This window comes from Physeter macrocephalus, chromosome 20, assembly GCF_002837175.3.
Source record: "Physeter macrocephalus isolate SW-GA chromosome 20, ASM283717v5, whole genome shotgun sequence".
Lineage (NCBI taxonomy): Eukaryota > Metazoa > Chordata > Mammalia > Artiodactyla > Physeteridae > Physeter > Physeter macrocephalus.
In genome coordinates, this window is record NC_041233.1 from 45,423,907 (window position 1) to 45,439,924 (window position 16,018).

The following is a 16,018-nucleotide window of genomic DNA, read 5'->3' on the forward strand; positions in this document are numbered from 1 at the left end:
GCTGGGCCCGTGAGCCATGGCCGCTGAGCCTGCGCGTCCGGAGCCTGTGCTCCGCAACGGGAGAGGCCACAACAGTGAGAGGCCCGCGTATCGCAAAGAAAAAAAAAATCCATTCAGAAACAAGACACTTTTGAGAGTATACTAGCAGTCCCACCTTTTGTACAACATCTGTTTTGTGTAGCTACAGATTTTGAGCCCTTGTTTATATTTACGTGACAATTTTGGAGGGAGAACGTCCCTCTGCTTTTACAAACAAAATATCCTCAGAGAGTTCAAACAGGCTGTACGTATTTAACTTCCCAGAAAATACACTTGAAGGAGATGCCGAGGAATGCAGTCAGATGGTGCGAGGAAAGGGGAATGGGCGTCAGAAGGCTGGGCGTGAGGAAGTAGAGAAGGGCTGTCAGGCATGGGGTGGTAAACAGCGTCAGCTCAACAGTTCAGATTAGGATTCAAAATGCCACAGATGTGATTGCATAATAAGCTGTTGCGCATCCTGGTAAATGCTGCTTTCAGCATGTGCTTATTTATTGTATTATCTTGCGTCCTCAGAACGTGGAACATTCAAGTCGGAGGGTTTGAGTGCCAGCATCGGACCCAGTTCTCTGGGACGGGCAGCAGCACCTAGGGTAGAGATGGGGGAAAGAGCAGCCTGGTGTTCGAATCTGGTTGCTAGGATACTATGGAGACCCTCCACTGCTAGGCAGACAGGAAGAAAAAAATCTGTCCATATGCCTTATAACCTACAAACAGCAACAATAGAAACATCGTCTGCCTTCTTCTACCCTTTCCCATTAGCAATCCAAACCCAACTCTTCAGTGAAATAACAAGTAGCAGGAGCTTGGAAATGTGGCTCAGTAGAGCAAAGAAGTTGGTCATTTATATTCTCAGGCAGTCTCCGGTGCTCCTCTATTGAAGGGCTTATCAGTATTTTCATTATAAGCCGCATTTTAGGGGCAAACAACTATGCTCCAAAACACCCTCACAGGGTTTTAGCAGCCTGGTCTTATTTTTATAAAGGCTGCCACAACTTCAATTTTACTGCATAGACTATGATGTCAAATTAACAATCAAACTTAAATTGGATAGTCTATTGGAATAATGTTAAGTTGGAATTGAACTCCTTCACGAGAACAAGAAAGATGAATTTCAAAAATCGACTTCAGGTTCAATTCTCACCTAGGTCCGGTTCGCCTGGGTATGCGAGGAATCTGCCATGCTAGTCTGTGGCACAAAATTAGATTGTTTCCAGTGGGAACGTTTAGAAGTGAGTGGAAAGAGGTGGAACTCAGTTTCTTTAAGAGTTTTAATCATCTGCTGCTTGGTTAAATTAAATACTCTTACCTAGTCAGGAGAGTTATAGTTACTATCAGGACTGTGCTGGTGGGAGATGGTGGACTGGAGTGACATCTGAGATTCAGAGCTTTATTAACAGGTAGCAATTAGTCCTCGGTGTAAAATGCATGCTGTGCGCACACACCTGCGTGCGTGCACGCACACACACCCCTCAGTTATTCTAACAACAAGCGCAAGTGCCCTCTCACCTACTCATCCTGATTCTCTCTGGCCTAAACTTGCTTTTCCTCAATTTCCACCACGGTATTCTGTTACAGCCACTAGCTGCTGTCGTTCCCCAGATGTACCCTCTGCTTTCTTTTGCTGTCTTTTCCCTTTGCTGATGGCCCTCCTCACCTTAACCCCACCCCTCTTACCCCATCACCACTCACCTAAATCATGGCCATCGATCAAATACTTAGCTTAAATACCTCTACTTCCACAAGAGTTTCTGATACCATAAAATTAAATGGGCTCAATTATATTTTGCCACCTGTCTTAGGTATCTCCTCTGTGACTTACCTTACTCTGCTTTCTAGAACATTTACTTGTGCAGTATTGTTAACCCCTGGTTAACTCCTTCATAGGACTTACACAATTCTCGTCTAATGCATGACACTAACTTGCACATGGTGCATCCCATAAAAGTACTGAACTGAGCTACAGGGCATATATGAAATTTAACTGCTACCTATGAAGAAATCTATGTTTTAATATCATGCCATCTGTGATTACACTAAAATCGTAGAATTCTCCCAACTTCCTACAGAATTTAACAGACAGCCTTTAGGAAGATTCTATTTCTCCTGAAATGTACTAATGTCAAGGTTTAAAAAAAAATCAGATAAGATCTTGTTAAAATTAATGCCTCCCTAAAAATAAGAAAATATATTTCTTTCTATCCTCAGCTCTCCAAAGTGCTTCACAATCAAAACGCGTAACATTACAAATCAAAATATGTCATCATTCTTTGAAATTCAGTTATCTCCAGGGTGAAAAGCAACAGCTTAACAAAAATACAGAGACACTAACAACTTTTGATAGGAACTCAAGTCTTTATAGACCAACTGAAAAAAACACAGAGCCCTATGACAGCAAAATGGAAAGGATTTGAGAATATTTACAATAGATAAAGGGTTTAGATCAACATACCAGTGACAGAATGTTCTAATCTATTAGAGTCAATTTTCAGGAATAAAATAGCATGAAATAAAATTACTTTTAGAATCCATAAGAACCACTCTGTATACATAAGCAATAGGCTGATCTGATAAAATGAATATTTTTATACAGTTTTCATTTTTAAGGGTTTATTTGCTTAATTTAATTCAAAACATATAGTCTAATGGTTTTACCTTCTCAAATAAATATTTGGTAGCAGTAGAATATAGATTCCGATTTGCTAATCAGTTCTTTGCTCTTCAAATGACAGCAGAAAAAGGGCTTAAGGGTTATTTCTAGACACATGTGAAAGAGACACACCAAAGCAACCCCCCTGCCTCACAGGTGCAGCAGGAGTGCCCCAGCTCTGTGCTAGAATCTGACACAGCCTTCTCTCCAATTCCAGCTTACAGGGAAAATTCCAAACCAAATATGTTACGTTAATTTTTATTTTACACTGTTTTTCAAATGATCAAAAAATCACGAAAAAAATAAGTTTTTAAAGATTCTAATCCTCAGAAGATAACCTCGGTAAGCAAAAAGTAAACAAGCATATTTGCACACATAGATAATTGAATAGGACATTTCCTGGGCAGTCACCTATATCCAACAAAAAGAGAATAGAAAACTACATGACCATGAATTTGAAATCAATTTTGGACTATTTAGATGGTTTCATGTTAACTCAAACTGCCAATAATCTGTAAGTTTAAGAATGATGACCAAATTTAACTTGTACTAAAAATAAAATATAAAGATATAAACACTTGTTGCCAGTAAGTTGGTATAATCAAATTATTTATAGTGAAATAATCAGAAATTCAAACAAGTCTCCTTCACTTTGGCAAGAATTCCTAATTCTTTGTGGAACCATCTTGCACAATCATTCAAATGACATAAGAATAATCGTTTTGCATACAATATACTTCTCTTTCTCGTACCAAAGGTACACTCTACACTTAAGCAAATTTTATTCTAGTTTTCTTTATGTAAGTGTGAAAAAAGAACAGATGTTTTTCCAAAATTATTTAAGCTTGGAAGACATTCATTCTATCGTTTTATTCAGTATAATCCTTCAGAATCACCAGAACCATCACGGTGATACCTTAATAGTTGACTTCCTTAAAGCCCAAGTTATTAAATAAATATCAGAACGCACAGTATGGTTCAACAGATAAAATGTTTATTATGACAGAATGTTGTGAATTTTTTACCACACTAATTTCATCTTCCACCATGGATTTTTAAAAAAAATCTAGTTGCTCTACATGTCAAGCACTAAGAGATTTCTAAAACTTACCACATTATACAGCTCAGTCCCTACTGCCTAGATTCCTTTAGATCTTGTCTGATAGAATGTTTCACTGGAGTTATCAGCTGGCTTGATCATGCTTCAAATAAAACCTATTAAAATCGTCTCTTTATAAAAGCAGAGTTAGCTCTGAGTTACTCCAAATTCCTGCAGATACTAAAATGAGATCCTATGGAATGCTGAAAGATGCAGAGAGCTGTCTTTGACTTATTTTTTTCATTATGCAAAACTTGGCCCTGGAGAGATGGCCATGTACCTCATTAGCTAAAACACGCAAGCATGTCAGAACTGCAAATTAACTTACCGGAGAAAGCTGAAGTGGATTCAGATCATTCAGGTTTGGAAAGCAGATCTAAATCTACTGAACTGAACTATTAGGGCAACTCTGTGAGGTTAGAATCTCAGAAATGTTTATCCTTATTGTCTCTTCCCCACACTCACAGAACACAAACTTCTCCTTAAACTAAGCCTGCATGAGGAACAGCAAATGCTCTACTGCAACCAACAAGGATAGTTACACGTCTAAGTTTTCAAAAGTGCCATTAGTACCTCCTCACAAGCCAACCCCCCACACACATCCAATAAATACAAATGGAGACAATCAAATACTCTTTCTCCTTATAGTAAATCTTTGTGTTTATAAAGTGAAGGGTTCCCAGGGACCTCATATTATTATGTAACACATGTCATCCAGCCAAGGTGATGCTGTTAGGAATAGAGTAACAAAACCCTTCGTTTTATCAATTATGTCATTATCTATTAACTTAAAATACCATTCATCTGGTGCTCATTCTATATTAACTTCATGCTCCTGCCACTTTACTCTCCATAAGAACTCTGAGTTGAGTGGTGTTATAACAAGCTTCATTCAATTTTCCCACCCAAGTTGTGAAGCCCAAGTTCTGACATCAGAACTACACAGTTGTCTAAAATGCTAGAACAATACCAGAGTAGTTGCTTCAGAAGCCAGGAGTAAGGCAAACAATGTGCCCACGTTGTCAATAAAGATAAATGTACTTCTCTGTATCTGACCCTAGAAACATGCAACCCTCTTGGGAGACAGAGGCACCCCATTAGCAACATTATATAAATTCCTTAAGGAAAATAAGCAATATTCTCCCTCAGATGTTATTTAAAAAATATTTTTTAAAAAAATCAACAGACTAGGCTTCCATTTGTGGATTGTAAATGTCGTCGAACGCTGGAAATCAAAAAATCTTCCCTTTACATGTGTATTTGCTTATTTTTGACACTTTGATGATGCCAGAACATCAGCTTTGAACGGTACCAGCGAGAAACGCCGGCATGTAGAGAAATCCGGGAGCGCCACAAAAGCACAGAAAGTAAGGGTGATAGCAGAAGCATTTCATTTCAAGTCTGATGAGCCTGCAGTTAGGATTTTCCGGTTGGGCAGGTTTGCCAGGGCATTTGGGAGACGGGGCTTTCTATTCCTCTTCTCACACTCACACATACACAGCTGGACACACACCGGGGACGCATTCAAACTCTACGTACAGTAGGTGGCCTATATGAATGTATATGTTTATTTAAAAAAAAAAAGAAAGAATAGCTTGACAGCTGACAAAGACACGAAGGCAACGTAGGTGCAGTGAGTCTGACTCTGAGAAACGTGCACAGCCCCGCAAGAAGTGCCCGTTAAAATGAGACATTTCTGAGGATGAGGACAGACACGGCAAGCGGGAGGGGCGGGGGCCGACAGACAATACAGAGACCCGCAGCTCCCCACCGACAGGGTGCCACACGGACCCGGAGCGTAACCCCTGCTTACTGTGGACTCTTGGGGTAGAAGGGCAGAGTCACATGGCTGAGATCCTGGATGTCGAAGGCGGTGGGCTCAGCGGAGATCGCCTGCCGCTTGGTGCGCGGCTCGCCTTGCAAGGTGCTCGCGCTCTGCTTCTGCGCCTGCTGGGTGGCCGGCCGGATCACCGAGCGGTACTTGTCCAGCTCGTTCTGCAGCTTCTGGATCAGTTCGTCCTTCTGATCCAACTCCAGCTCCAGCTCGTCGATGAGAGCATCCCGCTGCCTCAGCTCCTCGATCTTCTCCTGGAGCGCGTACTGTAAATCCCGCAGGGTGCCCATGCTCCTCCGGGCTGCCGGGGGCTCCTTCCTGCCGCTGCTCCGCGTCTTGGGGCGTCCTCCCCTCTCCGATCAACTTTCCCCAAAGTCGCTGCTGCCTCCCGAGTGCGAAAGCTTCCTACTTGAGACCAAAGCCAGCCCTGGCTTCTGAGCATGCCCAGTCTCCCGGCTCCAGCCCCCGAGAGTTTCAGGGCAGATTCCACTTCTCCGGGCGGTGAGGCTGAGCGCGGGGATGAGCCAAGAGGCAGGTCGAACCGGGATTCAGGCTGAACCGCGGTGGGCGCCGCGGCGCCAGGGACAAGAGCCGGGAGCGCGATGGCAGGGGAGCGGGAGAAGGGACTCGGATGGGGGCTCCGAGGCCGCGGCGGGCGTGCCCGGGTCGCTCACGCCGGGCGCCGGAGGAAGCCGGCGGAGCGTGTGGGGAGCCCGATAAACCTCTGAGCGCGCCGAGGGCTGCGCGGGCGGAGCGAGGCGGCAGCACTACTTTGGGGGCGGGGAGGCGGGCGGGAGAGGACCGGGAGGACCCCGCGCCAACTCGGGAAGCGTTAGCCGGCTCCAGAGCACACCAGGCTGGAGGACGTGGGGCTACAATCCTGGCGACGAGGGAGGGCAGAGCGGGCTCTGCATCCTCAGCGCGCTGAGTTCTGCAGGTGTGTGGACCGCCAGCCTCACCAAGAAAGGCTCCCCAGCCTGTGGCTGAGCTCTCGCGTCTTCCACGCAGCCTTTCGCACGGGGAGCGCCTCACACAGGTGGCTAACGCTTGAAAACAAACTTGCCTCTCAGGAAGGGAGAGTGTGTCCGTGCAGGGGAGGGGCTTCCGCTCACATCCCGGCGCCTTTGGGGATGCGGGAGGGAGCTTCTGATTTTTTTCCTCCCCCGTCAGCATTGCCAGCTCCTGCGAATGCCACCCCTTTCCGCTCCTTTCAAACACGGATTAATGAACTCTTTTTAGGACAAGGGTCGAAACGGGATCGGGCCCCAGAGGGCTGCTCAGCTTCCCCACTGCCCCTCCCACTTAAGCCAGTGTCTGCGGAATAGTTTACGGAAGGGTCTTGCTCCTTTCCCTGGACTGAATTCGGGGCGGGGAGCGCCGGGCGGGTCAAAATCATTGCAGAGTTCCAAAAAGTTCATCCTGAAATGGAACCATATCTTTGAAATTACTTCCTTGACAACCAAGCCGTTAGGGCTGTATCCTTCCACTTGAATGGCAAGACACACACTTCGAAGAAGAGGGAAAATCTTAAAGAAAAGGAGGACGCTAGACGGGCTGTGGTAAAGTGCCGCCCCACCTCCACCCACTCCCACCCTCCGACCCCATCCCTGCCTGCTCAATATTTCCTAAAATGATGACAACTTAGGTAGCATCCTTTCTGTCCAAGGGTAATTCTCCCATCGTGTTTAGAATCCTCCATAATACATAATTTCCTCATATTTACCTAAATCTTCACCAAATCATTTAAAATTTTAGCATCTTTACTGCAGTCCCCTAATTACTGTTCTTGAGAACTCAATGTTATAATCCTCGATGCTCTATTTGGCCATTCCTTAACACCAAAGAAAACAAAGTAGGTAGAAAATAGATTAAAATTCTGAATTGCAGTCCAGAACTATTCACTGGAATCTAAATTTAGCCAAGGACATATATATCAGTCCCCCCCGCAAAAAAACTGCTCACTTTTGCTATTGAATACACAGCCTGTTCTACCTAAGTAAGAAGAAGAAGAAAAGAATGGGGAGGGGGAGGGGAGGAAAGAAAGGAACAGAACCAGCTAGCCAATGTCACATTTATAAGCTTTTTGATTTCAAGTGTACTTGTTTGTAATTAGAAGTATAAATGAAAAAGGATATATAGTCCTAAACATTCTTCCACCCAGATGATGATTTAATTCTCTCAGTACAAATGATATGACACTTAATTTTTCTGCTTTCCAACATTGGTATTTTCAGAAGTGCATTTCTTTCAGAATGTAATATATAAAGTGGATAATTCCCCCAAATAATCATGAATAACTTACAGATACTGATAGCAGCAAGTAGGAGTTCTGAATTATTGTTGTTTTAATTAAAACTAAACCAAGCAGAAGTGCTCTGGCTTTGTATAACTGGCTCCATTCTAAAAGAGCTTCCATGACATTTTCCTTCTCCCAGGAAAAAGGCCAAATTCTTATCTTATTTAACCTATGGGAATTCTTTAATTCTATGGCAAAATGTCTAAGACTAAATGAGACTTTTTCTCCCTATAGATCTATTATAGGGTCCAGGAGCCCAAGAGTTTATGTCTAAAAATATATCAGGAGCAATGTATAGGGGACATCATTAGACAACTGCTAAGCAGAATTACGTTTTAAGGTTCATTTGAGGCTTAAATGGGGTTTACTTAATGTCTTTGAGCAGCACAAAGTAGAGAAGATTCTTCTTCATTTGTAGAAAGCTTGTCTACGTGTAAAAAGGATAAAAGAAACGAAAGCATTTTCCCCCCAAAATAAAAAATAGCAGTTCAACCAAAAAACAAAGTCAGGTTTTTGTTTTTGATTTTTTTTAACAAAAGTGAAGTTTCTTCCACTGTTATGTAAATATTTTTCATTATTTAAGCTATCATATCTACATGCCACTATAGGATATATCCATGTTACATCTTCATTTTAAATGGAATTCTTGTGATACAAAATATATTCCTTGATGAATCCCATAGTGAGAGTCAGGAATCTGTTGTAATAAATGCAAAGAAACTAAACAGCTGAGAAGATATGACTATTACAATTGACTTACACTTTAAAAGGTATTCAAGGTGTAAGAACATATTTGGTTGTATTAGCCTATACGATGAAAAAGTAAAATTGCCCTTAAATACTTTGTAATTGTATATGCAAAATCCAGAATTCTAGGCTTTTCTATTTTTAAAGTCAAAATAAATATTTTAAGTAAGTTTTTCAAAGATGTTGACTGTTTGTCTAAATCTTGAAGGACCCCGGTTTTCTATCTCAACCTTTTGAGTGATTACAATATTTTTTAACTATCTTTTGCATTGTATTTGGTAAATGCTGGAAATAAATTGTACATAAATAATCAAGGTTTTGTAGTTTCATTTCAATAGACAGATTTTACTATATGTCTTAGAGTAAACTTAATTGGCTAAGTTTTAATATCACAGATCAGGCACAAGTCTGCTTCCTGCCATTAGGCTACCACAAATTTGGAATGGCGTGGAACTGCATATATTGAGCTCTCCCGCTGCCTTTGTGGGATGAAGTCGTGATGTTAGATGCTGAAGCACAGAACAATGCAATTTTGAAGGAACTTAATTTATACGCTAGAATTCCATAGTCAACTCACAACCTACTTTCAGCAGTCTCTCTTTGTTGTGGCTCTAATGGAAGCAAAGTTCCACCAGTAGCCAGACCCACCTGTGGCACATTGATGCTCTTCAATTTTGCATGCAACCCTCATGATTGAGAATAAATATTATCACACCTTCCTTAATGGAATCTCAGGATCACTTAATGAGACATTCAGTAATTCAGCTTTATCATAATACTGGCCATTAAAAAGAAATAAAGTCTTTAGAATGTATTATCATACACTAAAAACATAATTAGCCTCAAAAGAACTCTGATAATTTTGTCATCCAGTTGCCCATTCCACTGGTGCTACACTTCCTGCAGGAGTCCTAAGTTTGAAATTATCTTCTGCCATTTCATGTACATGTCTTGAACAGCAAAAACCAAAACCAAAACCAAACAAAACATAGATGAGCTATGTTTTGGGTCATGGAAGCCTCCCCTTGCAGAAAATTGCTAGAAGTAACAAGTAACCCTAAGAATCTAGATAATGAAGGTTACTATTACTGGTAAACATACTGGCTTGCTCAAAACTGTTCTTCTTAATCAAGACCACAAGAAAAATAACTAACTTCCTGGAGCTCTTAATGCATGACAGGCACTGTTCATGTAACCCTACGAGTTGGACATTATTATTATTTCCGTTTATATTTGACAAAAGGGAGGCAGAGGATCTCCCACCCAGTGAATATCAAAGCCTGGATTCAAATAAAAACCATTTGATGCAGAGCTCAATCCCATACCCCCTGCCTCTCGTTGCCTTCTGCAGGACTTCCAAGGGTTGCTAATGCCTTGTTCTGGATCCTGAGATATAAGACATTACTTAACATTAACTAGCCTGACTTTGGGGTTGGGTATGTGGAAAGAAGAGAAATTTGGAAAATCCTAAAAGAGCAGGAAAAGACTTTTTAAAAGTTCCTTTTCCCAAAACTGTCTCCACTTCAGCCCCATTTCATCTTGGTTTAGGGTTACCAACCTGCACCCATTTGCCTGGGACTGTCTTGGTTTTAATATTAAAATTGCTTGGAAATGTCCTAGTTTTTAAACTGAAGTCCTAAGTACCCCTTGGTCCGGGGCAAACCAGGATGGTTGGTCGCCCTATATAATTCAGGATTGCAGAACAGAACCCCTGTATTTTATATTTTCACATTTTGTGTTCAAAGTTACTGACAGAAAAGTAAAACCAAGAAAGATCTGTAATAATAATATCTATTATTTTAAGCACATTACAAACCCACGTATGCATTTGTTTGTGTGAATGTGTTTTAGGAAAGCAATCATCCCATTTCAATGCATAATAATACACCAGAGGAATTGTCTTTGGACTGTAAGGGGAGATGAGTCAGACAAGAGAATTTTAATTATACTTTGATAAATTAGACAAGGATTCAAGACTCTCTTTTTGGTTTATCTTTCTTATAAAAATCTAGAATTTAGACAGATTGGCTTCCTATAGATTAAGCACAACAATTCAAGCTCCTGCTATTTGATTAAATCCTATAAAATTAGATTATTCTTACTACTGTGTTGGTGGCTAGATTTGGCCACCAGGAATGCATATTTTAAATGAATATACGTAAAAATTCTAATGGTTGAGTTGTTTAGAAGTCATACTACCGAAATGGTAAGTTCTGGATGGAAAAGGAAAAAAAAAAAAACACCATAAAACATTAATGATGAAAAACTTACTGCAGAGACTTGGAAAGTAATAGCGCATTGTACCATACTTGCTAATGTGCTTAGAGTTTTAATACCGAATTAGTGTCATAGTTAATATTACTTGAAATGAATTCTTATATTCCACTGCTTAAGATGATGGTAAGTTATTATTGGACCCCAGCCTAAACTAATGTGCATGGAAATCCATGCACTATCTTCCAAGAAGACAATTTCTTTGTACTCTTTACTCAGCTGACCATTTCCAAAGACCAAAAGAAATAAAAGTTTTTTAAGAAGAAAAGTATTAAGTTTTCCGTGGTTCTTTCATAAATGGAAACATTTTTAATGCATAAAACAGCATTTAAAATGCTTTCTTCACAAAATATTTTACTGCATTTTAAGTCCAGTGAATATATGCATGAGAATGCAACATAATAATATCTCCCATATCTGATTAATAAATTAGTTTCTCAATTCCATTTCAGTGATTTTTCTGGCATATTAAATGTACATCATTTCCTAACTCAATGCATCAATATTTCCCACAAAATATTCAAAAATATTTGCAAAGGTAATTTTGCATTTGAAAACATATTTGACAGCATGTGACTTAGAGGAGAATAGCTCTGAGTCAATTATTTTTTTATTGTCGCTTTTATTTTAAATAGCATTTAGCAGCTGATATAACTTGGCCATTTTCTTCCCACTTGTTTTGTAATCAAAATTGCTAGAAGTAACAAGTAACCCTAAGAATCTAGATAATGAAGGTTACTATTACTGGTAAACATACTGGCTTGCTCAAAACTGTAATCAAAATTTAAAGTAAAAGTGAAAAACCACATTTTGCTAGCGAACATACTAAAATTAGTAAGGTGGGAAAGTACTGAAGATGTAAGAAAAACAAAATAGAAGTTTGAGTGAATCGGAGTTTTATCAGTAAATAACTTGAATGAACTGGGCAAGAGAAAGATGGCAAGACATTTGTTTCGACTGTGAGAATGTCAGAGATTTGGAGGAGAGGGGAAGCTGCAGTCAAAAAGATACAGTAGGGGAGGCTTCCCTGGTGGCGCAATGGTTGAGAGTCCGCCTGCCGATGCAGGGGACACGGGTTCGTGCCCCGGTCCGGGAAGATCCCACATGCCGCGGAGCGGCTAGGCCCCGTGAGCCATGGCCACTGAGCCTGCGCATCCGGAGCCTGTGCTCCGCAACGGGAGAGGCCACAACAGTGAGAGGCCCGTGTACCGGGAAAAAAAAAAAAAAAAAAAAAAAAAAAAAAAAAGATACAGTAGGGACATATATAGAAATCTTCACTCTCATGAACTTAACTAGCTTCAAATTAAAGAAACTCCTGATGTTTGATTTTTATATAATCATGAGATGGAAATCCAAAAATCCATCTCTAATGATAGGCAAATGAAGTAGTAGGCTGGTAAAACAAATAGATATCATTTCTAGGGCCAAAATATGGTACCTGATATTTATGAAAGCATTACCCTTGGAACAAGGATGCATACACTATCTGCTATGTATTTGTAACCAAATGTAAAATTATCAGTCATTTTGCCCAATGTATATTTCTAGAAAAGAATAATTTCTCCCTTGTCCAGACTAGATTTTTTTAATATTCATTTTTCAAAGCACAGACTGGTAGGTAAGAATACCTTAAATATTAGTTGCTCAAATTTAAACTTAACAGACAAACATGCAAACACCTATACAATAAATAAGTTGCCTAAAACAACAATATGTAAAATATCATATGGTTTTAATGCCCCATACAAATAAATAAAAAATAGGGATTTCTACACTTTTGTTGGTATTAAGCAGAAGAAGTAGTGTTTGTTTGAGTCATTGCAATATGTAAGAATGTTTTTACTCAAAGATCAGAGTTAATTTAAGGAGTTATTATGAAAAATTCATCTAAGTTTTTCATAGAATATAGTACAGTCAAAATTCTATCTATCTTCCTTAGAAAAGCATCCATGTTAAATACCAATTTTAAGTGGAAAAAATGACAGGGTAACCTTCAAAAATTTATTTGTGGAAGGTTAAAAGCAATTGCTGCTGCTAGGCACATAGAGAACTTGGTGAAAACTGCTCATTTCCACTTTGCAGTGTCCACTGGTCAGACCCTCTCTCAGTACCCAGCAAGTAACTCTCAGCTGTCACAGAACTGAAACTCACACATGGCCCATTATTTCAGTTACTTTTTGCCCCCCTCACGGGCACTCCCAAAATACAAAGAACTGAAGGACTGATGACAACATCTGCCATGGTTTGACATCCCACCCTTCCTCACCTCTTAAACAAACAAAGCAAACAAAGCAAAGGTCTTATTCTTTACTAATAATGGATATCACAGAATTTTGAGCTGGAATGTACCAGAGAGATTATGTAATTCAACCTCCTCATTTCAAATTTCAGGAAAGTTAAAGGCCAAGGAAGTTAAATGACTCACCCAAGGCAGAGTTTAAAACCCAAGTCTCCTAATTCTCAGCACAGTGTTCTGAAAGTTATAATATGCATTCAATGGCCATTTTATTTATACTGTACATAGAAGCCTGATTCAGTTCACATGAAAATCCTCTTATCTCTTAAAAATTAATAGTTGTTAAAGTCAATTCAGAACACTTTAATTTGCTGCAGAGAACAAAATATAATAAAACGTCTTTGAAACGTCTAATTAGTTGTAGTTTGCTTCTCCATATACTCAAACCATATGGAACTTTTGTTGCTACTTTGGGGATCTACATTACATGAAGGAGAGAGACAGAGAGTGTGCGCGCGCGTGTGTGTGTGTGTGTGTATGTGTGTGTGTTCACACGTGCCTCACAGGTATGAAATCTAAACCACACCACCACACTCTCCAAATCAACCCTTGTTTATGTCAAAGTAAAGGCAGGTACATGAGGTGGATGCATTTTTTGCATCCACCTTATTTGACAAAGATCTATATGGGGAAATAAAGTAAACCATCTCTCTTTTTCTCTTTCCAGACACACAACTCAGGTGTCCTCACATTACAAAGTTTTAAAAGTCCTTAAAATATGAAAGACATCATTACCAAGAAAGAGAAAATTTGTCTGCAACTCACAGAAATTAAAAGGTAACACCTAAACTGTGAACTCTCAGAATTCAAACAGTGACACTTGTTTGAGTCCCTGAAATCATATAATTGGTCTGAGACCATTTGACATTTTTAATAATCAATGACATTTTGACCATTTAACTTTAGAATATGCCAAAATGTGATTTTATTCATTTAGTATGTTCTACTGGAGTACCCTACAAAACTTTTGCAAAGAAAAAAAACAAAGACAGTAAAGATGTATTTTAAAATGCATTGAAATACATAGCACTTAAAATTTGTATTACATTAATATTTTCAAATAAAATAATTTTGTACTTTAATATTCTAAGTATATGATCTTTTATCACTAACCTATCTACAAGCAAATTATTAACACATTACATAATTTTCAAATTCTGGAATGAGGGAATAGCCAATTTTGAGAAATTGGAATAATTGATGAAGAAAACACAAATAACCAAGAAAAAGCATATGGTAACAGCTGGTACAAAAGCTCAACTCAGTGGTCAATGGACAGCTTTGCTAGCAACCCAGTAACTCTAATTGAGAGCCCTCACCCATCAGAACATACACTACAACCCAGTACTTCCTCAAAATATGAACTAAAAGAATACTAGTTCCTTCAAATGGTTATTAGTATAACCAAAAAGGGTTCCATGGCCAAAAATGTTTGGGAGACACTGAAAAAATTCAATAAAACAGATTTTTCTCTATTATTTTTTCAGAATTTTTAATTTTCCCATGTGTACTGTTAATCTCCAAAATAAATATATAGTAAATATATACAGTTGACTTAAACAACTAGACTTTCTCTGTTCTAATACTTTAAGAGATGAACCTGAATGTATACGGTATTTAATGTTTAAAGATAAATTAGACAATTGATTAAAAACTACAAGCACCTTCCCCATTTGTGGAACTCCTTATCAGTATTTACATACACAGCAGTATCAGGGACAAGCATATACAGTTCTGGAACCACCAACAGTACAGCTAACCACCAGTATCTCCCCTTTAAAACCACAATTTACCCAGCCTGTCACCACAGCCAATGACATGACAGAAAACCATGAGCAGAGGACAAATTTGGTGCTTACAAGAACAACTAACATTGCCATTTGATCCAGTCACATTTCCTTTCTTGAAAATTAGGCTGGGTCATAGGATTATTGCTCAGGTTGGAAAATATTCAAGGGAAAATTACAATGGGACTGCAATCAGGAGAGCAATTAATAATAAATTATATAAGTGTTAAACTAACCTTTTAGTTATTATAAATCTCCAGGCACCGAGCAATTTCATTTTAACATTTTAGAACTTTTCCACTGGTCATTCTCTTCCTGCCTGGAAAATCCTTCTCCTAAACCACTTTCACTGCCCTAAAATCCCAATCCCAATACCTCCCAGTTACCACATTCCATCTTTTGAGTCGGTAACTCAACTAACTCATTCTTCTGTTCTTTTCTCAAATATGACTTCTTCTGATAACCCTTCTGAATCATCTCTATAATATTTTCCCTTATAATAGCACTTTCATCATTTCTAATTATATGTTATTTGCAAGGATATTTGTTAAATAACTACCTTATCCATTAGACTGTAAACTCCAAGAAAGCAAGGAACTCTATTTTGTCCACCAACACTCAGAACAAGTAGGCCGTTCCTACATATTTGTTAACTGCATTGAATGGACAAAGGTAGGACTAAATGAATGAATTCAACAAATATTTATTTAGTATTTACAACACACCACCATCAATAAACAGAAAAATTGTCCCTCTCTCCCCTTTCTCCACCAAGAGATCCAACCAACAAGCTGAACTAAATATCCTTTGATGCAATGTGAAGATGGGCTTCAGAGTTTGCACCCCTCACTAGGGTGTCATTCAGAAATGCACGTATCATAAGCCTCAGAAACTTCAGTATAATTACCCTTGAGGGGCAGCTGTCCTAAATCTCAAGTCTCAATCAGGAATTCTGCAAGTCAAGTGTTTGTCTGGGTTCTAAATAGCACTGATTTTCTA

At 39.3% G+C, this 16,018-nt stretch overlaps 1 protein-coding gene across 2 annotated transcripts in view; it reads right to left on the reverse strand.

Annotated features, from left to right (window-relative positions):
- PRKG1 (protein kinase cGMP-dependent 1) overlaps positions 1–16,018 on the reverse strand; it is a 1,272,686-nt gene that overhangs the window by 1,178,363 nt on the left and 78,305 nt on the right. The window contains exon 1 of one of the 2 annotated variants that reach the window (XM_024121260.3): positions 5,599–6,414. The exons of the other annotated variant lie outside the window; for it this stretch is intronic. Within the exon in view, the coding sequence (XP_023977028.1) occupies positions 5,599–5,909 (311 nt within the window). The 5' untranslated portion in view covers positions 5,910–6,414. Of the gene's footprint in view, positions 1–5,598; positions 6,415–16,018 lie in introns of those variants that run through there. 2 annotated transcript variants of the gene reach the window in all.